General features: G+C 40.5%; 1 protein-coding gene across 7 annotated transcripts in view; it reads left to right on the forward strand.

Moving 5' to 3' along the window:
• Nucleotides 1-27,532, forward strand: part of MOCOS (molybdenum cofactor sulfurase) — a 58,309-nt gene that overhangs the window by 26,527 nt on the left and 4,250 nt on the right. For 3 of the 7 annotated variants that reach the window (XM_017665777.3, XM_037017373.2, XM_017665779.3), the window contains 6 exons: nucleotides 1,525-1,986; nucleotides 5,469-5,631; nucleotides 15,489-15,567; nucleotides 18,099-18,226; nucleotides 23,280-23,385; nucleotides 25,804-25,942. In XM_017665777.3, the coding sequence (XP_017521266.2) occupies nucleotides 1,525-1,986; nucleotides 5,469-5,631; nucleotides 15,489-15,567; nucleotides 18,099-18,226; nucleotides 23,280-23,385; nucleotides 25,804-25,942 (1,077 nt within the window). Of the gene's footprint in view, nucleotides 1-1,524; nucleotides 1,987-5,468; nucleotides 5,632-15,488; nucleotides 15,568-18,098; nucleotides 18,227-23,279; nucleotides 23,386-25,803; nucleotides 25,943-26,060; nucleotides 26,216-27,532 lie in introns of all 7 variants that reach the window. The other 4 variants (XR_001853886.3, XR_012121197.1, XM_073212916.1 and 1 more) reach the window with 4 other exon arrangements.

Below are 27,532 nucleotides of genomic sequence, written 5' to 3' on the forward strand. Positions count from 1 at the left end.
GGCCAGTATTCAAAAGACTAGTAACAACAAATGCTGGCGAGGATGCGGAGAAAGGGGAACCCTCCTAACACTGCTGGTGGGAATGTAAGCTAGTTCAAACATTGTGGAAAGCAATATGGAGGTTTCTCAAAAAATTAAAAATAGAAATACCATTTGACCTGGGAGGTCCTCTCCTAGGAATTTACCCAGAAAATATAATTTCTCAGATTCAAAAAGACATATGCACCCCTATGTTTATCACAGCACTATTTACAATAGCCAAGATAGGGAAGCAACCTAAGTGTCCATCAGTATATGAATGGATAATGAATATTTTGTACATATACAGAATGGAATACTACTCAGCCGTAAGAAAGAAACAAATCCTACCATTTGCAACAACATGTATGGAGCTGGAGGATATTATGCTCAGTGAAATAAGCCAGGTGAAGAAAGACAAGTACTAAAGGATTTCCCTCATTTGTGGAGTATAACAATGAAGCAAAACAGAAGGAACAAAACAGCAACAGACTCACAGACTGCAAGAAGGGACTAGTGGTTACCAAAGGGGTGGGGTGGGGGAGGGTCGGTGGAGAGGGAGGGAGAAGGGGATTGAGGGGTATTATGATTGGCACACAGGGAATTGGGGGGATCAGCGGGAAGACAGTGTAGGATAGAGAAGGCAAATAGTGACTCTGTGGCATCTTACTGCACTGATGGACAGTGACTGCAATAGGGTGTGTGGGGGGGCATGATAAAAGGGGTGAATATAGTAACCACATTGTTTTTTCATGTGAAACCTTCATAAGAGTGTATATCAATAATACCTTAATAAAAGAAATACAAGAAAAAAGAGAGGGAGGCTCACAACACAAACAAATGCAGTTCTGTATATAATATTTGATCCTGTAGAATGTTGTGTCCCCAAGTCTTTGGGTGACTGATCTTGATATAGTGCTGCAGGAAGCAGGTTGTCAGAGCAGGGACCCACACTTGGCAGCCATGCTTGGAGAGGCTTGGGGATGTCCTCTCTTTCTTTCCCCACCTCCCAGCAGGTAGTGGCTGTGGGCTGGCCATTCATAGGGGCAGCATCTCTGTCTTTCCCTCTTGTCAAAGGGCAGCTGTCAGGAATGGAGGCCTCTCTGTGGTTCTAAGAGAGGCTAAAGGGAGTAGCCAGCAGGTGAACATGTCTCAGCCCTTGGTAGACCAAGAAGCTGACCCATCGTGCTTCTGAAACTTTGGTCTGTTTTTTGACACCTCAGTAGGTCAGCATTGTGTATGCCTATGGATAAATGCTTTCTATGAAGTATTTCTTTAAAATTTTTAAATGACCTCTTGAGATTGATATTGACCCTAATTTATAGTTGAGCAAAGTAGGTCCCAAAAGTGCATCCCTGTGCTTGTAGAACTACTAGGCACACAGCTCATAGTGTTGCAGTTCTTTATCCTGTGTTAATTTTGTCTTAAATTTGTTTTACAAAACTGTTTCCAATTTATCCATGAGTAATGAGTCACTCTGGCTGACTTATCTCCATTTTATTCTAGGCTGGACATGTCTGTGGAGATAATGTGGACCTCATAGATGGACAGCCTACAGGATCTGTGAGGATTTCATTTGGATACATGTCTACCCTTGAGGATGCTCAGGCCTTTCTTAGGTTCATCATAGCAACCTGGCTGCACCCATCTGATGGCCAACCTTTCCCTCAGGCCATTCCTGGGGAGGCTGGCACCCCACCAGCAGAGAGCAAGGCTCAGAGTGCTGTGCCCGCCACTGTGGACAGATGCAGTCCCTCACCTCAGCAAGACGCTGCCACCGACTCTGAGGTTCAGAATGACTCATTCACCACTGTGGATGCGGTGGGTTTGCACTTACCTCTGCCAGAGGCTGCCAGAATCCAGCAGACCCCTTCAGAGAAAGCTGCAGGAGTCCTGGATGGAGGCCTGGGGCCACATGTCATCACCAACCTTTACCTCTACCCGATCAAATCCTGTGCTGCGCTTGAGGTAAGGCAGCACAGAGACTCCTTCTTTTTTGTTTAACAATTTTTGATACATTTTCTGATAAAATGTTTTTTGATCAAAGCAAAAAAGTGCAGAAAATGAAAAGCATGCAGAACATCAAAATTAGATTCAGAATATCGTGATATATGATGAGCTGCTCTTGTTCTGACTTCCCTGCTTTGGGCTGACTTTTGGATGTGACTCTGCTTATGGGGAGGACCTTGGGAGAACCTTGTTTCTGACTGATGAATACCTGTTTCTGTTAATAATTATGGATGTAACTTTCACTGACTGCATATGTGTGCTGGCTTTCTCTGGAAGCATTTAGCATGCTTTGTTCCAGCTTTATTTCAGTCGATCCTCAAAACAATAATATGAGGCATGTAATAATATCATCCCTATTGTACAGATATGGAGCCTAAGGGCTATTGAGGTTAAGTATTGAGGCTTAGGTCAGCTGCTAATAAATGACAGAGCAAGGATTTGACTCCGTGGGTCCATGCTCTTATGTGACTTGTTCTGCTCAGACCTCCCTGTGGAGGGCTACAATGTACTATATTGTCTTAAAATGTGCTGACTTGTTAGTCACCTGAGCTGGGAGACTGGATCCCCCTGTTGTGGTCAAACTGAGGGTGTCTTTCTATAATCTGTGTGTGTCCCAAGTCTCAGGCAAAGGCCCTAGACCCCTGAGCCTCTGGGATGGCAGGCTGTGGCTCTTGGTTGGACGTAACCGTGGTCAAGGCTGTTTGACACCCACATTTCAGGCTGGTCCCACAGAAGTCTGTCCTCCTGTCTGACACCGTTAATGATCAAGTTTACCTCCAATCTCAAAAAGAGGCAGGTGAGGAGTCAGTGTTTCCCTTGTGGGAACTCTATTTTATGGACTCCATTTTCACAGATGGGTCACATTCCATAGGATAGTCTCATTTCAAAGATTGCATGGGCAGAAATTAGTGCCCCATTTTACAGATGAGGACACTGAGACTCAGTAAGTTTCATGTTTTGCTAATTGTCTTCCCTCTGCTCATTAAAAAACTACATACTGCATACCTTCTACCTGCCAGGGCCTGGGCCAGCTCCTTGTATACAGTGGTGAGCAAAATGGAAATGGTGCCTGACCTCAGGCAGTGCATTGTCTCAGAAAGGAAACCCACACAAGACCAAATACCACACAAGGGAACAGAATCACAACCCGTGGTAAGGGCAAGCAGGGCAGAGGTGGGGTATGCCTGATAGAATTCTGGTGGGTGAGTGTCTCAGTCTGTTCAGGCTACCACAGCAAAATACCACTGACTGGGTGGCTGATAAACAACAGAAATTTATTTCTCACAGTTCTGGGGGCTGGAAGTCAAAGATCAAGACACTGACAGATTTAGTGTCTAGTGAGGGCTCACTTCCTGCTTCATAGATGTCTTCTCACTGTGTTCTCACATGGCAGAAGTGGTGAGGGAGCTCACCTCTTAAAAATATAAATCTCATTCGTGAGGGTTCCGCCCTAATGACCTAATCACCTCTCAAGGCCTCCTGACCCCCAGGTGATGGTATTATCTGAGGTTTTCCCGAGGTATTCCTGAGGTACTACGAGAGTGATGCTTTGCTTTCGCAGCGCCTCCCAGAAGAAGACATACCTGTTAATTTGCCCCAATGCTGATGACGTTAATTTTTATCACTTGCTTAAGATGGGTCTGCCAGGTTTCTCCATGGTAAAATTCATTAGTAAGCATGTTATACTTACTAATTAATAAGTATTTTGTGGAAAGATAGTTTAAGAATATGTAAATATCTTATTCCTTATCAAACTTTTATTCATTAGATTTCGCATCTCCTAATGACTTTTGCCTAAATCAATTGTTGGTATGGTGGTTGCAAAATGGCAATTCAAAAAATTCTATCATTCCTTCTAGATTTATTTATTATTTGGAATTCTACTGTAGGGTAGAGATTTCCTTCTTCCTTGTTTATTTAGTCATTAATTCTCTTTTTTTTAAAATTTACATGGATTCACAGATTTCTATTTTGCTACAGACTGTCGCCTATCAGTATTTACCTTGGTGCTTAAATTGCCACAGATTTGATCAGTGGGGGCTCCTTCAAGCCAGCTCCTGTGTGCTTATGATATTTCCTCATCTTTCTTAGAGCAATACAAGAAGATATTCTAGACTCATTTGTATTTCCCCTGCCTAGGAAATGGAGTTGGCCATTTCATCATGGAAGCTCACTTATTTTATTAGAGAATGGTATTTAGAAACATGTATTTGGTTGCTAGGACTGATCATTGCTTCTGGGATGTTATTGCTTCTCTGCCCTCTCAGTGCACAGAATTCAGAAACATACTGCATTAGTTTTCTATTGCTGCTGTAACAAGTTATCATAAACTTTTCACAGGACTCATCTGATTAGAGTGGGCCTAATGGGTAATCTAGGAAAATCTCCCCACTTCAGAGTCCTCAACTTTAATCACATCTGCAAATCTCTTTTGCCTAATTCCAGGGATTAGGATGTGGGTATTTTGGAGGGACAGTTATTCTGCCTACCATGTATATTTATGTGTGAGGGTTTTGGGACACTCCACACACATGCACACACACACACATCTATAGTATCTATCTATTTCCCCTTCTCACTGCTTCCCTCTCTCTCTGTCATCTAGTCAGAGTCCTGATTTCACACTGATACCTCCAATTCTGATCCAACACCACAAGGTTTATTCTGTCTATATTCCTTTCCTTATTTGTAACTCTTGTTAATATTATTTTTCCTCAAATTGTTCTAGTTTTGGACATTGGGTATGCTTTCAGTTGGCTCCTACGTCCCTTTGAAGTACCCCCATCCTTTTGTTTTTTGAGCACTTCCTTTCTTTTGTATAGTCTCCTGTTAGTCTCTCCCCAGCCCTGGAATCACCCATTTCTCCAAAGAACCCTAGTTCTTTTTTTATTGGAGAATAGTATTAGAATGCAAAATCTGGATACTGGGTGTACTTTGTATTTTAATGCTGTAGAAATATGAAGGTGGATCACCGCAGTGGCCATTCCAGTACAGACACAATTTATGTGAGCAGTAAGTCTGTGGCAGCAGGATATGCCTCTACAAGCATTCACCACTGTGGAAGGATATACAGAAAGCAGGAGCCTTGCAGACCTTGGGGGGAGAGGGAGCTAGGAGCTGGGGTGGGGTGGAGGCTCACCTTCCATGTATATTCTTGTTCTAACTGTTGTTCCATGCACATGGATTACCTGCTTAAAGAAAGGTTGATGAGGAGAAGGGTGGGAATTGGATCTGGAGGATAAATGGAAGGTATTTGGCTCCCACACCATCTCCTTTGCAGCATTGTCCTCTTTGTTTTACTTTCTTCTCTTCCTCCATTTCTTTCTTCAAAAGTATGCTGAATTCATGAAGCCCATCTGTACTTGTGTAACCACTGTGCAACAATGTGAAGATCATTTTTGTGGAGCCCTGGCCTAAAATACAGCTATCTTTTTGTTTAGGTGACCAGCTGGCCTCTAGGAAATCATGGGCTGTTGTACGACCGAGGCTGGATGGTTGTCAATCACAACGGCATTTGCCTCAGTCAGAAGCAGGAGCCCCGGCTCTGTCTGATCCAGCCCTTTATTGACCTACAGCAAAGGATCATGATCATCAAAGCCAAAGGTATGAAAACTGGGCCCATTTTTACAGAGCAGCTGTCAAGAGTAGCTTTTATACTCATGTGAAAGTAAGATAATGAATTTTCCTCTATCAAATAGTGAAATAATCCTAAAGTAAGTGCAATGATGTTTAGAAGAGACAACAAAAAGTTTGTGCCCCTTGTCTTAGGGAAATTTCTGGAGAGATAGAAAGATATGGCATTCCAATCAGAAAGTAAAGACGTACAAAGTTTTGATTATATGATGTCCTTTCACATCTGTGACTCATCATAATATGTACTACAGATTTTAAGTCTTTCTTGATGATTTCTTACAGTGAACCATCTAACACATATACACATGTAGACCAGCTCTGCCCTGTAGAACTTTATGTGATAGTGGAAATGTTCAATATCTACATTGTCCAATTTGGTAGCCACCAGTCAGATGTGGTTATTAGCACTTGAAATGTGGATAGTGGAATACTGGAACTGAATTTTAAGTTTTATTTAATTTTAATTAATTTAAATTACTTCAGTGTCTAGTGGTGAGAGTGTTGGATAGCTCAGATATAAGGAATAATGTAATACATAATTACATCCAATTAAAAAAAATACTAACATTTGGCCACATTTGCTTCTGATTCCTCCTCTTCCTTCTCCTCTTTCTTTTAAGAAATAAAAACATTACAGATATAGCTGAAATTCCCTTTGTATCTTTTCCTGGTCTCACTTTTCCTCCTTCCCCACCCCACATACCACTTCTCCTAAATTGTAGCTGTACTTTTGTGATGTATCACATTTCCATATATTCATGATTGTGTTTCTTGACTATAGGTGTTTTATTTTGTTCTAGTGGTTTATTTTTCCTTGAACTGATAGGCCAGTGCTATTATTATAACTATGGAACAAATCTTGCTATCTGGTAGGGCATGTCTTTCCACCTCATTCTTCCGAAGTTTCTTGGCTCTTCTTGGCCTTTTGTTCTCTCATATGAATTTTAACACAAGCAAAGATTTGTGTAGCCTCTTCCACAAGCAAGATGCAAAGCAGTTCCATTGCCCAGAAAACTCCCTTATGCTATTCCTCTGTAGTCTCCCTCCCCCACCACCCTTAATGCATAGCAGTCAGGGATCTGTTTTATTTTTCTGAGAATGTTATATAAATAGAATTATTAAGTAAGTGACCTTTTGAGATTGGCTTCTTTCACTCAGCATGATGCCTTTGAGATCCATCTAAGTTATTGCACATATGAGTAGTTCATTCCTTTTTCTTGCTGAGTAGTATTCCATTGTATGGATGTACTAGTTGTACCAGAGTTTGTTTATCCATTCATTTGTTGGTAGACATTTGGTTTGTTTCCAGTTTTGAGCAATTATGCAAAGAGCTGCTATACATATTCATGTGCAAGTTTTTGGGTAACCAGAAGTTGTAATTTTTCTAGAATAAGTAAATACATAGGAGTGGATTGTTGGTTCATATGATAAGTGTATGTTTACCCTTAAAAGAAACTGCCAAATCGTTTTCTAGAATGACTGTACTATTTTGCATTTCCACCAGGAATGTATTAGAGGTCCAGCTGCTCCACATTCTGACAACCTTTGGTATTGTCATTATTTTTTCATATTGTTCATTTTAGTAGGTAATGGCATCTCATCATGGTTCTAATTTGCATTTCCCTGATGGCTAATGATGTTAAGTGTTTGTTCATGTCCTTTCTTGTTTTCTCTATATTTGTTTTGACCCATGAATTACTTTAGAAGTGTGTTAATTTCTGTATGTTTGGAGCTTTTCTTGTTTTCTTTGTTATTGATTTTTAGTTTAATTACATTGAAATCCCAGAAGAAAGAACATACGTATGTATGAGTTTCACTCATTAAAATCTGTTAAGGTTTAGTTTATGACTGAGGATGGGATCTATTGCCATCAATGTTCCATGTGTACTTGAAGAGAATGTGCTGTTGTTGGGTGGAATGTTCTATAAATGTCAGTTAGATCTGGTTGGTTGATGGTATTCCCGCTTTTCTATATACTTTCTGATTTTTCTAACTACTAGTTTGTTTTTGTTTTTTTTTTTTTTTAGATAATTATTTTTTATTGAAGGGTAGTTGACATACAGTATTACATTCGTTTCAGGTGTACAACACAGTGATTGAACATTTATATACATGATAATTCTAGGTACCAGCTATCACCATACCAAGATGTCACAATATTTTGACTATATTCCTTATGCTATACATTACATCCCGGTTACTTACTTATTTTACAATTGGAAGTGTGTACTTTATTTTATTTATTTCTTCTTTATTTATTTATTTATTTTTTTGTGAGGGCATCTCTCCTATTTGTTTTGATCAAATGGTTGTTAACAACAATAAAATTCTGTATAGGGGACTCAATGCTCAATGTATAATCATTAATCCACCTCAAGCCTACTTTTCGTCAGTCTCCAATCTTCTGAAGCATAATGAACAAGTTTTTACATGGAGAACAAATTCTTACATAGTGAATAAGTTACATGGTGAATAGTACAAGGGCAGTCATCACAGAAACTTTTGGTTTTGATCATGCATTATGAATTATAAACAGTTCAAATATGAATATTCGTTTGATTTTTATACTTGATTTGTATGTGGATACCACATTTCTCTCTTTATTATTATTATTTTTAATAAAATGCTGAAGTGGTAGGTAGATGCAAGATAAAGGTAGAAAACATAGTTTAGTGTTGTAAGAGAGCAAATGTAGATGATCAGGTGTGTGCCTGTAGACTATGTGTTAATCCAAGCTAGACAAGGGCAATAAAACATCCACGGATGCAACAGATTTCTCTCAGAATGGTGGGGGGGGAGGTTCTGAGCCTCACCTCTGTTTATCCCCAGTTCCTCACCTGATGGTTCCCCGGTGACTGTGCCTGTCTTAGTTTGTTCCTCCCTTGAGGAATCTTACCCGTCTCTGGCTAACCAGTCATCTTCCGGGGCCATACAGGGAAATGTAAAGTTGGTAAGTGAGAGAGAAGCCTTATTGTTTGAAAAGGTTAGTTTTTTACTTCTTTGCATATTTATGCCCTGTGGCTTGTATGCCCAGCATTTGTCTTGAGGTATCTTTACCACTTGGAAGAACTGTGATACATGGTAAATTTGATATGAGGCACGAATTCTATTTATGGGTTGTAATTAGGAAGGAAGAAGAAAAGCTATAGAAGTAGCAGGCGGAAGAAAACATGGGAAGATTAATTATTTCTTTGACATATCTTCTTGTATAGTAACTTCAGCATGTATAGGTTTTAAACCACTAATTAAATTGCGCACACACATTAACATAATAGGAATATAGTTACATAACCAAAGCATACTTATAATTACCAGCCATTTCCAGTGAAACCAAGAAAACCAGTTAGGCACTTTAGGCGTTTGTGAAAACTTATCTATGATATGGTGGATATTGTCCAACTGAACTTGAACAGTCTGAGAGAAATCAGACAAATTAAAACAACCCATTCCTGTGGACTGTTCACATCTCATATGTTCTTTTAACAGTAAATAGTCTGTAGTTGTAAGATTTTGGAGCGCTACAATTTGCACTTCTCCTAATTCTTGGTTGAGTTCCAACAGTGTAGATCCAGTCAAATTTGTTGTTTTACTGTATGCACAGGCCAGCTTAGATATCTCCTTCTTCATTTCCATGGCAAGTCCAGGAACTGGTGGGATGAGTGCATATACACCTGTAGCAGTGTGTGGATCTTTGTTGGGGTTTTTTGATGCTCATCTTCTGGCATGAGTCTTCCAGAGAGTGCTGATGTTGGAAGTTCTTTTTCATATCGTATCTTAGTTCATTTTCTGGGTAGCCAAATTAGGCTTTGATCCTGTATAAGCACAAACAAACCCTTTGCCTACCCTTTTATATGCCCTTTATACCATTGTGTAGAACTCATTGGAGGTCACCACACAGGAACTGCTTTTTTTTTTTTTGTTATCATTAATCTACACTTACATGATGAATATTATGTTTACAAGGCTCTCCCCTATACTAGGTCCCCCCTATAAACCCCTTTACAGTCACTGTCCATCAGCATAGCAAAGTGTTATAGAGTCACTACTTGTCTTCTCTGTGTTGTACAGCCCTCGCCTTTCTCCCACCCCCCATGCATGCTAATCTTAATACCCCCCTTCTTCTTCCCCTGCCTTATCCCTCCCTGCCCACCCATCCTCCCCAGTCCCTTTCCCTTTGGTACCTGTTAGTCCATTCTTGGGTTCTGTGATTCTGCTGCTGTTTTGTTCCTTCAGTTTTTCCTTTGTTCTTATACTCCACAGATGAGTGAAATCATTTGGTATTTCTCTTTCTCTGCTTGGCTTATTTCACTGAGCATAATACCCTCCAGCTCCATCCATGTTGCTGCAAATGGTAGGATTTGCCCTTTTCTTATGGCTGAGTAGTATTCCATTGTGTATATGTACCACATCTTCTTTATCCATTCATCTATCGATGGACATTTAGGTTGCTTCCAATTCTTGGCTATTGTAAATAGTGCAGCGATAAACATAGGGGTGCATCTGTCTTTCTCAAACTTGATTGCTACATTCTTAGGGTAAATTCCTAGGAGTAGAATTCCTGGGTCAAATGGTAAGTCTGTTTTGAGCATTTTGATGTACCTCCATACTGCTTTCCACAATGGTTGAACTAATTTACATTCCCACCAGCAGTGTAAGAGGGTTCCCCTTTCTCCACAGCCTCTCCAACATTTGTTGTTGTTTGTCTTTTGGATGGCAGCCATCCTTAACTGGTGTAAGGTGATACCTCTTTGTAGTTTTAATTTGCATTTCTCTGATAATTAGCGATGTGGAGCATCTTTTCATGTGTCTGTTGGCCATCTGTATTTCTTTTTTGGAGAATGTCTGTTCACTTCCTCTGCTCATTTTTTAATTTGGTTATTTGTTTTTTGCTTGTTGAGGCATGTGAGCTCTTTATATATTCTGGACGTCAAGCCTTTATTGGATCTGTCATTTTCAAATATATTCTCCCATACTGTAGGGTTCCTTTTTGTTCTATTGATGGTGTCTTTTGCTGTACAGAAGCTTTTCAGCTTAATATAGTCCCACTTGCTCATTTTTGCTGTTGTTTTCCTTGCCCGGGGAGATATGTTCAAGAAGAGGTCACTCATGTTTATGTCTAAGAGGTTTTTGCCTATGTTTTTTTCCAAGAGTTTAATGGTTTCATGACTGACATTCAGGTCTTTGATCCATTTTGAGTTTACTTTTGTATATGGGTCTAACTACTAGTTTTGTTGATTACTGAGAAAGGAGTATTGAAGTTCCCAACTTTAACTGTGGATTTGTCTATTTTTCCATTTTATTTCTGTTGGTTTTCACTTCACTCAGTGTTATTATGTCTTCTTGGTGAATCATTCTCTCTTTAAGTAATGCCCATCTCATACATGGTAATTTTCTTTATTCCAAAGTGTGAAGTTTGAAATTCTTTGTCTAATATTAATATAGCCATTTACCTCTCTTTTGATTAGTGTTTGCATGGTGTATCATTTTACATCCTTTTATTTCTTCTAGCTTTATTGATTTTATTTAATACATCATAAAATGTATCTATTTCAAGGGTACAGTTCAGTGGGTTTTTTTTTTTTGATATTCACAAGGTTGTACAGCCAACACCACAATCAATGTTAGAACATCAACCCCAGAAATAAATCCCATACCCATTAGCAGATACTCCCTATTCCTGACTTCATTCCCAGCCCCTGGCAACCACTAATCTACTTTCTGTTTCTATTGGTTTGCCTATTCTGGATGTTTCATATAAATGCAATCATATAATACATAACTGGCTTCTTTCACTTAGTATAATGTTTTCAAGGGTCATCCATCTTGTTGAATGATATCCCATTGTATGGATATACCATAGATTTGTATCCATTCATCAGTTGATGGATATTTTTGGTAATTATGAATAATGTTTCTATGAATATTTGTGTACAGATTTTTGTGTGGACATATGTTTTCAATTTTCTTGGGTATATACCTAGGAATAGAATTGCTGAGTCATATGGTAACTCTCTGTTTAGCACTTCAAAAGCAGCTGCATCACCCTTTTACATGCCACCAGCAACAGGTGAAGTTTCCAGTTCCTCCACAGCCTTCTCAACACTTTCTAGTGTTGTTGCTGTTTCATAGCCAATCATAGTGGGTGTAGTGGTGCCTCATGTGGCTTTTGAGTTGCATTTCCCTAATGACTAATGAGATTGGCCATCTTTTCATATGTTTATTGGCCCATTTGTATATCTTCTTCAGAAAAATTTCTATTCAAATTCTTTGCTGATTTGTTCTTAAATTATTGAGTTGTTAAAGTTCTTTGTATATTCTGGATGTAATTATCTTTTCATATATATGATTTTCAAATATTTTCTCCCATTTTGTAGGCTGTATTTTCGCTTTTGCAAGAACTCCATTTTACTTTTAATCTGCCTAAACTATTATGTGTGAATTGAGTTTCTTGTATCCATCATATAGTTGGCTCATGCTTTGTTTATCCATTTTGACAGTCTCTGTATTTTCATTGGTAAGTCCTACTGGGATTTTGATTGCAGAAGTCACAAATTTTGTAATCATATTTTGATGATGTTGTATATTAATTTTGACATTTTCAAATTTATATCATATAATTTTGAGTCTTTTATATATTAATAGCATCTCTCTCCATTTGACTTCTTTAATTACTCCAAAATTTTAATTCATTTTCCATAAAATCTTTACACATTTGTTGTTACATATTAGTTTATTGGAGTATTTTGAATATCATCTTTTTTCTACTAAATGTTTTAATTGGTTATTGCCATATAGCAACACTATTGATTTTCCTAAATCAATATTTTACCCAGTACTTTTTCTGCATTCCTGTTAGTTTTATTAGTTGGTCTGAAGATTTTCTTGAATGTTCTGTGTGTAAATCAGTGTATCTTCTTCTAATAATGATAGTTTCATATCTTCCTTTATAATTTTTCTCTTTTTTCTTTTCCTTGTCTTACTGCATTGGTTAGGTCTTTTTGTACATTGTTGGAGCAGTGATGGAAGACATCCTTCTTTATTATTGATTTGAATAGACTGCTTCTAAAGTTTCAAAAATAAGAATGATATTTACTGTAGGTTTTTGATAGATTTATTTTACCAGCCTCATGTAGATCTTTTCTTATTTAGTCAAAAGCTTTATGGTGAAAAAATAATAATAATAAAGGGAGAAATGTGGGATCAACATATAAATCAAGTATAAAAATCAAACAAATATTCATATTTGACCTGATTGTTTATAGTTCATAATGCGTGATCAAAACCGAAAGTTTCTGTGATGAATGCCCCTGTACTGTTCATCATGTAAGAATTTATTCACTATGTAAGAATTCGTTCACCATGTAAGAACTTGTTCGTTATGCTTCAGAAGATTGGAGACTGACGAGAATTGGGCTTGAGATGGATTAATGACTGTACATTGAGCATTGACCCCCCTATGCTGAGTTTTGTTGTTGTTAACAACCATTTGATCAATAAATATGAGAGATGCCCTCTCAAAAAAAAAAAAAAAAAGCTTTATGGTGACTAATAGTCAATTCTTACAGAATGCTATTTCTGTATCTGTTGGTTATCATATTTTTCACCTATAATCTATTAGTGTGTGTCTTGCATTAGTAGATTGCCTAGTATTGAACTATCCTTGCACTCTTGAAGGGAAAAACACTAATTGGCAATGTTTTTTTGATACATTGATGGATTTGGTTTGCTAATATTTTGTGTAGTATTTTTGTACCTATTTTTGTAGTGAGATTGATATGTCACGTTTTTTTATTGTACTTTTCTTGTTCAAGTTCAGGTACCAAGGATATTAGCACACAAAAAGAATTGAGTAGATTGCTCCTCATTCTATTCTCTGAAGCATAAAAATATATATCATGACTGAGTAGGGTTTACCTAGAATGTAAGGAACAAGAGAAAGAAAACAAATACCCAGATATTTTTCACCCCATACTGGCAGCACTTTGTGAGGTGCTATGGTGTCCCCACATGCATCAGGTATTTTATTCACTTGCAGGGCCTTCCAGCATTGTGTGTGGAGTAAGGACATCTTTGGCCATGTATAACAGGACAAAATAAATATAAATAATGAAACAAGGCATTATAATGGTCTCACCTGTGCAACTTTTCTCTCCCAAGGATGTTAGGCATCTTGAGTCTGGATCTCTGAATACAGAGTTTGTTTCTCGGTATCTCTCAACTGTGCACAGAGCTTAGTACATATGTAATGATCTCTTAGGTACCCTTCAGTTCAGTTCATATAGTGACTCCAGATAGTATTGCCTTAACAAGAGGCTTGTGGGGACCTCTGTAAGGAAACTAAGAGCCAAATAACCTGGATGACTTATCTGGAGTATGGGGTAAGGTTTAGCAAGAGGATGAGTACAGGCCTCCTGCTGGCTGCCCAGGGTGCACATTTGTGCCATGGCCCTTGTCCATGTGCTGTACCCCCTGCTCTAGTTACTTCCTCATAACTAGTGTTTTAAGCTCCCTTTGCTGCTCTCCCCTGTGGTTGCATATGTGGCACTCAAGCATACATACCCTTTTGTCACTGCAGCATCTGATATCATTAGCACAGCATATTCCTTCTACAAACTTCTGAGTATTCTGGATTAGTTCTTCTGGTCTTCCTCACACACGGACAGGAGTGTGGAAATGGCTGTGCATGTGTAAGATGCAGTCAGCAGGGGACATAGTTCATGGAATACCTGTTACACAAATAGTTGCATCTCTGGCTTGGTTGTGGTGAAGGCTTGTTATGATGGACATAGGCTGGGCAGAGGCATAACCGGAAGCTTGTGAGTAGGAGTGCAGGTACCAGTTTGTGTGTGTTGTGTGTGATGAGGAAGACCAGGATGAGCAGGGATGCAGATGTGCATGATGTGTTCTTACCTGAGGGACAGGTTGGGTCATCGTGGTGAGCAGAGTTACTGGCAAGAATGCTGAGAGAACTGGAGGGCACAGGTGGGCTGCACAGGAGGAGGCTGTGTGTCCTGCTTCTGGTGTCCACAGAGTGTGGGCCTCCACAAATTCTACTCAGGTGTCTTGGCTTCATGCCTGTTCCTGTGGGAGGGGTGAGAAGGAGTGCGCCGTGGCAGGCGTCCTCAGCAGGCCCAGCCTTTATCGCACACCTTTCTCTCCTTAACGGCATTGGGTCCACATATTTCACTCCAATTTTATTTAAAGAGTAAGTATTACTTCAGCTGGGTAGTGGGTTCATGAACATTAATTATTATTATTCTTTAGACTGTTACATGCATATGTTATATACTCCTTATAAGTCTGAAATAGACCAATCTGAAAAAATAAAAGCTTCCTACCACTTCCTACCACTGCCATAGTAATAGTTTTGCTTTGTTTTGTGTTTAGTGATGATGATTGGTGCAGGAATCCAATTTGATCCTGAATCTTAGGTGGAGAACTGACACTCTGTGTTGATATTTTTATAGAATGAGCCTTCATGCTTGTCTGTTTCTAAAGAATTTAAGGTAGCTTAGAGAGCCATGACCTTAGGATGTGTAGGTAGAGAAATCTGTCAGAGGAATTTACAGTGCTCCAACGACTATGGATTTGATCGCTCTTGCCCAGGGTATTCCCACACGAATGCTGCTCGATGCCCACTGGTGGCATCAGATCATACTGAAGAGACTCTCTGTGTAATAAAGAGATTTCTAAGACCCAGTCACCTGTTTGATTCAGCCAATTTCCAGGATCATTCTAATTCTTGTATATTTCATAGTAATGGACTTTCCTCACATAGTTGTTCTTTTTGTGTGATGATAAATTTGCCTCTAACCTTTGTTTATCAGGGATGGAGCCTATAGAGGTGCCTCTTGAGGAAAATGGTGAATGGGCTCAGATTTGCCAAAGCAAGGTTTGTGCGGACAGGTGAGACTGTAGCCGGTGACAGTATCAGGCCCATCTGCAAGATGGCACAAACAGGGAGGAGAGAACTCCCTGTGGATGGGTCCCCACGGCACCTCCATCGCCTGCTGCTGCTTCCCCCTCATGCACTCCTCTCTAACTATACTGCCCCTTTTCTTCAAATCTACCAAGCAGGTTCCCTCCTTAGGACTTTGCACTTGCTTTTCCCTCTCCCCTATTCATACCTCCACAGGGCTTGCTTCCTTACCTCCACCAATCTCCCTTCCACAAGGTTCTGCTAAGAATTGCCCTTTTCAGAGGGGCCACCTGCTGGCCTCTCCAGTCCCTCCCTCTCTGTTTGTCCTGCTGTGTTCTCTTTCACATTGATTGTTTTCCCAACATTTATCTTCAGTCCCTCCACTGGAATGCTAACTCCAAGAGAGCAGGACTCATCTGTGTTACTACTTCAGAGCCTGGAACAGTGTGGTGTGCGAGGGTGAGGGTCAGGGATGAGCAGTTTGGAGGAGGCATGGTGGAGCTCCGTGGGGTGGCTGCAGTGGAGAGGTGAGGGAAGAAACCTGATGCACATTTCGGAAAGACTGGATGGTGGGCGTAGACCAGTTGGAAGGAAGTCAGGTACAAGTGGGAAGGCCAGCTGAGCACCTATGTTAGCAGCACAGGTAAGACAACGTGGAAGCTTGAGCCAGGGTCAAGGAGGAAATCAGGTGGGCAATAGATCTATATTCTGGAGACAGAATCACCTGAGCTAACTGATGGATTGGAGGTATAGGCTGAGGGTAAGGAGGTGTCAAGATATCCCTCAGGTTGTGTAACTTTCAGGTGATAGTTCATAAATTATATCCCATATAGTTGTTAATTAGCTAATCTGTGTTATTGATGGTAAATCATGTACTATTTCTAGGAAATGTAGAAAGGTTGAATGTAATAGCATTTCTGTTTTGTTTCTTGATTGAAATGTTTATAAATCTATTTATTGAGTACATCAAATGCCTGTTTCCCTTTTTATTTAAATCTAATCTGGGCCCCAAGACATGTAGAATAACACATTTTCTGATTGTGTTCTAGTGGGTTCTCAGCCCATCTAATACCCCACCCAGTTTACCACCCAAATAATAAAACAGTTTATCATAACTGTTCACCAAAGATATATATATATAATAGAAGGCTTTTAAAATGCTAATGGTAACTGCCTACTAGTTAACACGGTAAACTCTTTAGTGAGTTTGTGCCCTGAGATGATGGTGCTGCATAGTACCGAATCAGATCATATTCCCTACTGCAGTGCCACAAACTTATACTATCATGTAAGTCATGAAATAATATATTAAGTACTAACGTGACATCTACATTGAGCTTAAATTTGTTAGTGCCCCTGGGTCCCACTGGGGTGATGAAGGTTACTGTCAACTGGAAAAGTGCAAAGGTGACAGTGTGATGATTGTGCTTGGCAGCATGGAGCATCATGGGCACTGGCTCATCCTGGAGGCCCCAGAGCTGAACACACTGTGTGTGCTCTTGCCAGTACTTGTCTCCACAAACATTCATCATTGTACATTTTCAGTTAGGGCAATGAATTTCGGGTAAATGTTTTTGCATATCACTACAGAAAATCTTCCAATAGAGAGCAGTATAGCCATTTAGGGTTACCTGTAGTTATTTCTGAGGTTCATCCTGGTTGTACATTCCATTTAGCTTCATCTGAGAGAAATGCCATTTTTGGTTAAGAAAGCATTTCAGATAGCTAGAAGATAGGCCTCTTATGTTCAGAACCTTGAGTACTCAATGTAATGAAAATAGATTTCAGTGATTTCTCAAAACACCAATGAGAACGTGTTCCCAAGTGAGGTTTCATTCTTCCCTTCCCTTTCCAGAACAGAAAGGTAGTAATTTTTCCCAGTAAAAATTAAGGATATAATAGGTTTTCTCATAATAACTATCTTATAATCCCAGTGTAAGGTATTAGCAATTTTATATTATAAATTCTAGTGATGCATAGATTTTAGAATAATTTTTTAAAATTTAACTTCTATTTAAAATTTAGAGGGTTTTAAAAATCTGCAGGGTTTTAAAAAACTGGATCACTAAAGATACTTATATTGGTAACTTACAGGCATGGTGTTCTTTTTATAAACCAAATCCATTATTCCATGTGGTCTGGCCATGAGAGAAATAATAATAAGGCTCATAGTGAAAATCAACCAGGACATATGTCTGGGTTCAAAGGCTTCTTAATAGTGCTCTGGAAGCTCTCAAATTCCAAACTCCATGGTTCTCAATGGCTATAATTAATATAAACAAGATATTTTAAGAGGAGCTTCTAAAATTTTTATCTGTTCTGAAAGCTTTGCACAGGCCCCAGATCTCAGGTCTTTCTGTGCATTAAACACCTCCCTGCAGCTTCCTAAGCATGTCTGTTACTTTAGGCTTCCTTCTTCCTTGGGCTTGATGCATTATATTATCTTTTTGACACTTGATTATTATTTAAAGGAATACTATATAACATTCACTACCCTTCCTTTTTTTCTTTTTGCCAGGGTAAATACTTATGATTGTGGAGAAAAAATTTCAAGCTGGTTGTCAAAGTTTTTTGGCCGTCCATGTCGCCTGATCAAACAGAGTTCAGACTTTCAAAGAAATGCAAGGAAGAAGAAACATGGTAGAGGTATCACATTTCAGATTGGTTCTTACGGGACAGGAAGGTGGCTTTACCCTGGCATACATCAAGATCAGCCCATGAAATAGATTGGCACGGCAGCTTGCTCATGTACACCAAAATGGGTGGCCAGCCTTCTGCAAGAAGGTGCTGCGAGGGCCCCAAGTCAGCAGGGCCTGTGTGTGGGTTTCCGGATAACCCTGAGGAGGCCAAGGGGGGCTTCTAGCCAGCTGCTTTGCCTCTGCTCAAGTGCTCTGCCTCAGTCTGGTGTGTTTTGAAGCATGCTTCATTTTGTTAAGTAAAAATATTGGTAGCTTGCTGTGTCTTCAGATTGCATTTGGGACCAAGAACACCTGGGTTTTTAGTTTTGGCTCTGTCCCTAAGTGATTGTGAGAACTTGGCAAATCTTTGAGGTTCATGTTGCCTCAAGTAGATTCAACCACTTAGACTTTCAAAAGTTCTGACAATTTTTCCTGCCATAAGCTGGTGTTAGCCTGAAGCGAAACCAGAGGAGAAGGTATTTTGTAAGTTTACAGTACCATGTGAGAAGAAAAGATCATTTTCAGTGTCTGCTCAAATGTCGCCTTCTCTGGGAAGTATTTCCTGGCTGTTCTTAAAACCAGAGCCCCTACCTAAACCTCCTCAGCTCATTCCCTGTTTTATTTTTCTTGGTGGCACTTTTCACAACTTACAAGCCGTGTATTTTACTCAGTTATTATCCTGAAGTTCTGTCTTCCCTCTATAAAATTTTAAGCTCTGAGAGGACAGGGAGTTTTGTCTGCTTTGTTCAGTGTTGCATCCCCAATGCTTAGAACAGCACCTGGCACATAATAGTTGCTAGTAAATCCTAGATGCATGAATGTATGGATCATTGGTAAATTACTGGTTTGTGTAGGGATGATATGGCCTAGCAATTAGCTCCTAGAGAGACTGGCCTATAAATTGCATAACATTTTGACAATATGCAGACCAGTGACTGGATGTAGGGACCTGCACAGGTGAATCTATGAATCCCTAAAAATATATGATAGAAAGAGGAGTCAAAGAATATATACTCTACTTGTACTTTTACAAGTTTTGGCAGCTTTTCATGTCATAAGATGTTGAATTTGATTGGCTCTGTGACAGAGAAGAGGGATGGATGTTTGCTCTTTTTGAGGGGTCAAGCTGGTGTTTTGGAATGGGTAAGCTTGAGACAGGATTAAGCGGAGAGAGAAATAGGCTTTTCCACAAGTACATATGTGAAAGGAAAGGAACTCATCAGGACCTGTGCTACCTTATAAATGATCTGATTGAATAAGTTCCAATCATTTCTAGTGCCTCTTACCTGGGGCTCAGTGGGGTCTTCAGGAGGCTGGCTGAGATTATTAAGCAACAGTTGTGGCCCTTCGGAATCTAAGTTTAGAGGCAATGACTCCCCAGCAGACAGCAACACTACAAGATAAAGGGTGCAGTAAAGGTCTGTGAAAAGGGCATGGTGTTGGGGAGGTGTCTTCTAGACCTGGAGTGAGTTACAGAGGGCTTCATGGAAGAGGTGAGTTTGGAGCAGCTCTCTTAACAGGGCAGTAGGAGTTTTCCAGATAGAGAGAGGCAGGAAGGTTACTCAGGAGCTCAGGACAGGGCTTGGCATTTCCTGGCCTCAGAGAAGAGTAAATGGCTTAGGAGGGTTTGGTATGGGTAAGGGATCGTGGGGAGCAGGGATGAATGTGCCACTGAGGAGTCAGGAAGACCTGTCTTATTGGGAGACTCAGTAAAGAATTCTAAGCTGGGGAGTTTCATGATGCCCTTTGTGTTGGAGAAACACTCCTGGTGTGGTGTGGAGGCTGCATTAGAGAGGGAGGGGAGGGAGGCAAAGGGCCCAGGCAGGAGGTGGCAGTGACTGTGGGAGATGGGAACCTGGGTGAGGCAAAGATGGGCACAGAAAGGTCTGTCACCTGCATGATACAGTATCAGGGAGTGTCAGCTTGTGAATACTTCACAGATGTAATTTGTGGTGGGGAGATCTCTGGTGATTTTGGCCACTGGCCTTTGAATGTTTTGGGGTTGGTATACTTAGAAGAATTTTTTAAAAGCTATACTACCTCTTCATACATTTTTACATTGTCATCAAAATTGTTAAAAATTTTAAATAGTTGCAAAGTATGTGATTTCCAGCCTAATGAAATATAATCATTTGAAAATAAAACTCATACATTGTCCTTCTAAACATTAGCCAGTGGAATTCAGCATAAAGCTAATAGATTTGTCATGAGTACTCATTAGTATGTATATGAACAAACTCTATTTTAATGGTCAGAAATTTTCTTTCTTTTTCCTTGAACTTGTATTTCCATTCTGCTTCTTTGACAGAATTTTATCTTAGTGCTATATATTTCATCTTGAAAATCTTTACTTGATCACTCTATCACATTTATCTGAAACTACAATAATATATAAACTGAAATATATAAGCATTTTAAAGTTTACTGTGATCAGGAGAGTCTTAGTGTTAGGAAATTTCTTGGTTTTGGTTCTTATAATTTTTGATAGTGCACAGTTAATCAAAGCAACAGAAATATATTATAAATTTCAAAAAATAGTTATTAAACATGAAGAAGAAACATTGTTGAAAAGGAATCTCTTACTGAGATGGCTTGGGATCCCTGCCATTTATTCCCATATCCATGAATGAGTCACCTATGACCAGAATAGCTGCTGCTCAGCATTGATTCTTATCTGAAAAACCAAACTTAAGTTAATAAAGAGCTAGGGATGAAAGGAGTTGGGTTAACTCATTGTGACCCAAACCTTTATTCTGAGGCATATGACCAAAGCACAGGGGTCTAACTAACATGAAGGTGTTTTAATCATTGGTCACTTGACAACTTAATTAGGTTTGGCAGTTTTGTGGATAGTAAAGAATTGGAACACATCTGGCTTGTGGAAGGATCATTCACCCAAGCTTAAGAGTTTTATTTTCTCAGTAGGCTGCAGGTTTTTGAATGGGGCTTTTGTGTTCTGTCCAGAGAGTTATAGCCCCCAGGGGCAATGTGCCTTAGCAGAGGTGGCCTTTCCTCTGTGAAGTGTGAGAAGGGCCTTCTGGGAAGGGCTGGAATTGCAGCTCCCTTCTCTAGAAGAGCCATTTTAGCAAAGAGGACATACGGAAGTAGAGGATCTGGAAGGTGGTACTCTTAACAGTGTCCATTCTTCTGTATTCTGAGACCCACAGACCGGTTTGGAGACAGCTCACTAGGCCATGGCCCAGCCAACCGTTTTTATTATCATTGTGAATAAGGACAGTGATGGCATGCCCAAGTGACGGGAGACGGAAGCTGGGGGACAGGCTGCCAGCAGTTCTGGACACATGATATTTTCTTTCACTAATTTTTTTCTTCCCTTTCAGTAGTTTTAAAATTTGTATTGTTTCTATTTTATTTTATTTTATTTCATTTCATTTTATTATTTTATTTTATTTTATTTTTGCTATCATTAATCTACAATTACATGAAGAACACTATGTTCACCAGGCTCCCCCCCTCAACAAGTTCACCCCCCACAACTCACAACAGTCACTGTTCATCAGCATAGCAAGATGCTGTATAATCACCACCTGTCTTCTCTGTGTTGTACAGCCCTCCCCATGCCCCCCACAACACTATACATGCTAATTGTAATGCCCCCTTTCTTTTTCCTCACCCTTATCCCTCCCTTCCCACCCATCCTCCCCAGTCCCTTTCCCTTTGGTAACTGTTAGTCCATTCTTGGGTTCTGTGATTCTGCTGCTGTTTTGTTCCTTCAGTTTTCCTTTGTTCTTATACTCCACATATGAGTGAAATCATATGGTACTTGTCTTTCTCTGCCTGGCTTATATCACTGAGCATAATACCCTCTAGCTCCATCCATGTTGTTGCAAATGGTAGGATTTGTTTTTTTCTTATGGCTGTATAATATTCCATTGTGTATAAGTACCACATCTTCTTTATCCATTCATCTACTGATGGACATTTAGGTTGCTTTCGTATCTTGGCTATTGTAAATAGTGCAGCAATAAACATAGGGGTGCATCTGTCTTTTTCAAACTGGGCTGCTGCATTCTTAGGGTAAATTCCTAGAAGTGGAATTCCTGGGTCAAATGGTATGTCTATTTTGAGCTTTTTGAGAAACCTCCATACTGCTTTCCACAATGGTTGAACTAGTTTACATTCCCACCAGCAGTGTAGGAGGGTTCCCCTTTCTCCACAACCTCGCCAACATTTGTTGTTGTTTGTCTTTTGGATGGTAGCCATCCTTCCTCGTGTGAGGTGATATCTCATTGTGGTTTTAATTTGCATTTCTCTGATGACAAGTGATGTGGAGCATCTTTTCATGTGTCTGTTGGCCATCTGAATTTCTTCTTTAGAGAACTGTCTATTCAGCTCCTCTGCCCATTTTTTAATTGGATTATTTGCTTTTTTTTTGTTGAGGTGCATGAGCTCTTTATATATTTTGGATGTCAACCCTTTATCGGATCTGTCATTTATGAATATATTCTCCCATACTGTAGGATAGCTTTTTGTTCTATTGATGGTGTCCTTTGCTGTACAGAAGCTCTTCAGCTTGATATAGTCCCACTTGTTCATTTTTGCTTTTGTTTCCCTTGCCTGGGGAGATATGTTCAAGAAGAGGTCACTCATGTTTATGTCTAAGAGGTTTTTGCCTATGTTTTTTTCTAAGAGTTTTATGGTTTCACGACTTACGTTCAAGTTTTTAATCCATTTTGAATTAAGTTTTGTGTATGGGGTTAGACAATGATCCAGTTTCATTCTCTTACATGTAGCTGTCCAGTTTTGCCAACACCATCTGTTGAAGAGACTGTCATTTCCCTATTGTATGTCTTTCTCTGTCTGATACATTTTGCTTAGCATAATGCTCTCAAAGTACATCTATGTTGTTGCAAATAGCAAGATTCCATTCTTTTTTGTGGCTGAGTAATTTTCATATATGTATATATCACCACATTTTCTTTGTCCATTCATCTATTAATGGACACTTAGGTTGTTTCCTAATCTAGCAACTCTTCTTTCAAATACTCCATCACTTTTAGACCAATCTGCTGATACAACGGCCACCCTTTCTCTGGTGAATGAGGCACAATATTTGCTGATAAACAGATCCAGTGTTTTGGAACTTCAGCAGCAATTAAAATACAGGTAAGATCTTTTACCTTGGGAGTAGCAGACAGGTGTTACACTTGTTCCTGGGAGTGACCCTGGCATCTGTCTACCTGGGGAGAAAAGACCAAGAGTCATGGATTCCAGACCCTTCATTTACAGATAAGAGATGGAGGCCCAGAGAAATCACAAAGCCCTTTAGGCCCCTTCTCATTAATCTTCTGGAGGGTTCTCTTTTACCTTCCAGTGTCCTTGATGCCCTCATGATTCTTAGTGGAAAACTCCAACTCTCAGGTTTTAATCACTCCATTTCTTAACATTTGCTTTAATTGAATTGCCACCAACTTGACCCAGTTTCATTACCCACCCTCCCACTGTCCCCTATCTCCTAGGAGCTTTGTCCTACTTACACAGTCATTTTGAGTAAAAAGAAGATTGATTATGAAAGCTTTCAAAGCTGTAACTGTAGATATTATTTGTTTGTGTCATCAGACAGAATGAGCCCTCCTTGCATCCTCAGTCCTGCCTCATGCTCTCCCAATGGCCCTGTTAGAAGATCAGCTCTGGAAAGGGTTTTAGTTAGTTCAACCCTCCTCATTGTTCTTTAGAGGAAATTGAAGCCCTAAGCTAATTGGACAATTAGGGCAAAGCAGTTACCCAGCTGTCATGCAAGGGATGGGACCAGCTGTTTATTCCTAGTCTGCAGGCCGGGGAAGGGTGTGCATGTGCCTGTCAGCACTGTGAGCCCAGGATTCTGTGACTCTCATGTGTCATGTAGTCCTGTACACAGGTGGGCACACTCACAAACACGTGCAAATATAGCTTAATAGAAATAACAAACGTGGCCTGTTTGTACTAATTCCTCTTAAGTCATTGGCAACATACAACACCATTCCCTTGCCAAGAGCCTGCTTGCCCTCCTTGGGAGCAGAAGTGTGATGCAACTACACAGTCCCTGAGTGTTCACTGAGTTTTCTGGGCACTGAATGACTCGTACCCAGAGACCTGGAAAGAGCAGATCAGTTTTCTGGGTTTTTGGGGGTAGAAAGGTAGGAGGTGGAGACAAACTTGCTGTAACCCTAGTTCCTACCAGGAGGGGACCAGATTTCCTACCAGCTGGTTTAGCACAGAGCTGACAAGCGGAGGTTGGGTAGGACAGGTGGTCAAACGTGAGAGGAACAGTGTGGCTAGTACATGGCAAGGGTCCCTGGGGGTCCTGGTTGATGTTTCTCTGTGTTCTACTTTCAAATTTGATAGGCTCTGTCATGTATCTGCTGATCCAATAGCTTTTGGACATAAAACTTTCCCTTTTCCCAAGCACAAACCTGGAGAGTAAATCCAGAATCAAAGGATTTTAGGACCGGGAAGTGCTAGCCCTCACATTTCAGATGAAAACACTGCAGTCCTCATAGGTCACGGAGCTGCACAAAATTAGGGACAAAGCTGGACTTGGTTGTCCTGGTCCTTGGCTTTTTACATGCCATTCCCTGTTTGGAAGGGGATTGAGACACAGCTGTGGGACCCCTTATCCTCCCCCACAGCCTTTCAATACTGCCTCCAGGGCAAATTCTGACCATGCTCACGGATTACCCCCACCCCAACTTAAAAACTTTTTCTTGAAGTACAACAAAGTACGAAAATCCTAGATACATAGCTTAGTGAAGTTTTACATAAACCTGTGTAATAACACTGCCCAGTACAAGGAGAGAACATTTCCAGTACCCCAGAACCTTCCTTGTTTCCCTCGTAGTCAACCCCGTGGAAGTTCACCACTATTCTGACTTCTTTTACCGTAGTTTCACCTGTTCTTGAACGCAATACAATGGGATCATACAGTTGACATTTTCAGGTTCTTTTCAGTGCATTCCTTTTGCAAGGTGGGCAGTACATGGAGGTATGCAGATTTTGCAGGAACTCATGGTATAAACAAAAATGACAAAAATGGTGTATACTAATTAAGATTGTAAACAGGATAGAAGTTAGGAAATATATATTAAAATTCCCCATATATAGTCTATATTGCCTTATGATGTTTTAATATCCCAAAAGAGCTCTTGATACTTTTTAGGTCTTTGGTAATTAAGCCTGTTGACGCTCTTTGCCTTGTCCAGACTTAGCTTGAATTGGTATTTTCTCAGAAGTTTGTTCACTCTACCACTGTTCATTTGGTTTGCACAGTCCTCCGTCTCTTCAGCTAAGATCTACTCACCCTGTGTACTGCCCCTTGGGGCCTTTCCCTGGGAAGGGGACCCTGTTACAGGAGAGGCCATCAATGCTGGTTTCACAAATGGGTGTCTCTTGGCCTTACACTCATGATGAAAGCTTGTTCTGATCATTCAGGCCCCAGGCAGTTGATGATGTCAGGCACTGAGTGGTAGAAATGTTAAGTCATTACAACAGCGTAATTATCCGCTCCCTCCCTCCCTCCTTTTTCCCTTTGCGATGTGTCCTAAGCAGTGATGAGAATGGAAAGGAGGAATTATTCCCAGTGAAAGATCTTATCTCACGTTTTCGAGCCAATATTATTACCAAAGGAACAAGGGCGTTTGAAGAGGAGAAATGGGATGAGATTTCCATTGGCTCCTTGCATTTCCAGGTGAGTTCTGGCAAGTTCAGTTTCCTTCCTCAGACATTGCCAATGGAGATTGACCTCAATCCTAGGTCAGGATGGTGGCGGGTGGGAATCCCTCGTGTTCTTTAACTTTTACCTACAGAACCTCAGCAGGAGTGTTTGTGACATCTGCATTCTGTGCCACCCCTTGGAATGAGCCATCCCCTAGCCTGCCACAGGGTGGCAGCAGCCTCAAGAGAGAAGTCTACACCTGCCCCACACAGGTGCCTTAGTGCCACCTCCACCTCATCACTGTATGTAAGCTTAACCCCAGTTTCTTTGGAATGCTTCTCAGTGAGAGCTTCATCCTCATGAAACTTGTTGGAGTTTCCTGCTGTCTGGAGCTCAAGGAGAGGGACCCAGATGCCTGGTGGTCCCTCAGTGTCCATGGCCACTGTACCTACTCCGCATGGCCTGGCTTCTGGCCTCAAGAGCACCTGGGGAGGAGCTTGAAATCAGAGGCAAAGCTGCCAGGATGCTTTCTTTCCCCAAGCTTTGGGCTCCCCAAGCCCTTGCTGTGGGCTTCAAAGATGTGAGAAGGCTAAATATATAGGCTAAAATACACATTCCTCTCTGGGCTGATAAGGCACCATAAGCCCTGCCACTGCAGCTTCCCTGACCTCTCTGACTTCTCTGAGCTCATTGTCCCTCCCCTCTGACTGTTGTGTCAGCCGTCTGCCCACTCCCTAAACAAGCCAAGCTTCCTGCCTCAGTGCCGTTGCCCTTGCTGTCCCAACTGCATGGCATATTCTGAGCCATTTCAGGGGCTTAGCTCAGATATCACCTCCTCGAAAGGATCCTGACCCACCACACAGTCAAGCTTCTCACAGAGCCTGCTTATGCTTCCAGAGCACAAAACAGCTCACTATGTTTTATTCCCTCTGGACCTCTAGGGCCTAGAACAGTTCTGGCCCTGAGGCAGTGCTCAATGATTGTTGAAGAATGAATGGATAGGAAAGATAAGGAATAGCTAGGGATAGAGGATGGTCATCCGCACAGAATGTGCCCAGTTCTCCAGTGGGGAATGCATTTATTTTAATAATATTAATATAATTAGTCAATGGTATGAACTGACTATAATAGGCCTACCTTATTTCCAAGCTCTGCACTCAAAAGGAACATCACTGTGGCATCCAGAAAAGCAGTAAGCAATAATTTAAATCTTTATTGAAGAATTTCAGAAGTCTGTGGGGATGGGAGGAGCAGATAAATTTGTATGGCACAAAGAAAGTCCCAGAGAGCTTTTTTTTATCCATTTAGCTTCCAAACTTCCTCTTGTCCTGGTAGATGTTCCCCCCTTGAAAAAACCATCTCTTTTCCCTCCCACAGATCTCTTTTGGCATCAGCCTTCCTGCCATTTCCCCTCATCCCTCCATCCTGACTCACTCTTCTCTTCCTCAATTTCTATTGCTGTGTCTCTGCTTTAAGAACTTTTTTCTCTGTTTTAGAAGCACCTCCTTTTACATATTCTGCCTGATACAGAGTAGGCACTAAATATATATTATCTGATTGATGGAGAGAGGGAGAGAGAAATAAAGGAAGAAAATAAGGGAGAGGGGAAAAAGCAAGGACTAG

Source organism: Manis javanica, chromosome 9, assembly GCF_040802235.1.
Source record: "Manis javanica isolate MJ-LG chromosome 9, MJ_LKY, whole genome shotgun sequence".
Classification (NCBI taxonomy): Eukaryota; Metazoa; Chordata; class Mammalia; order Pholidota; family Manidae; genus Manis; species Manis javanica.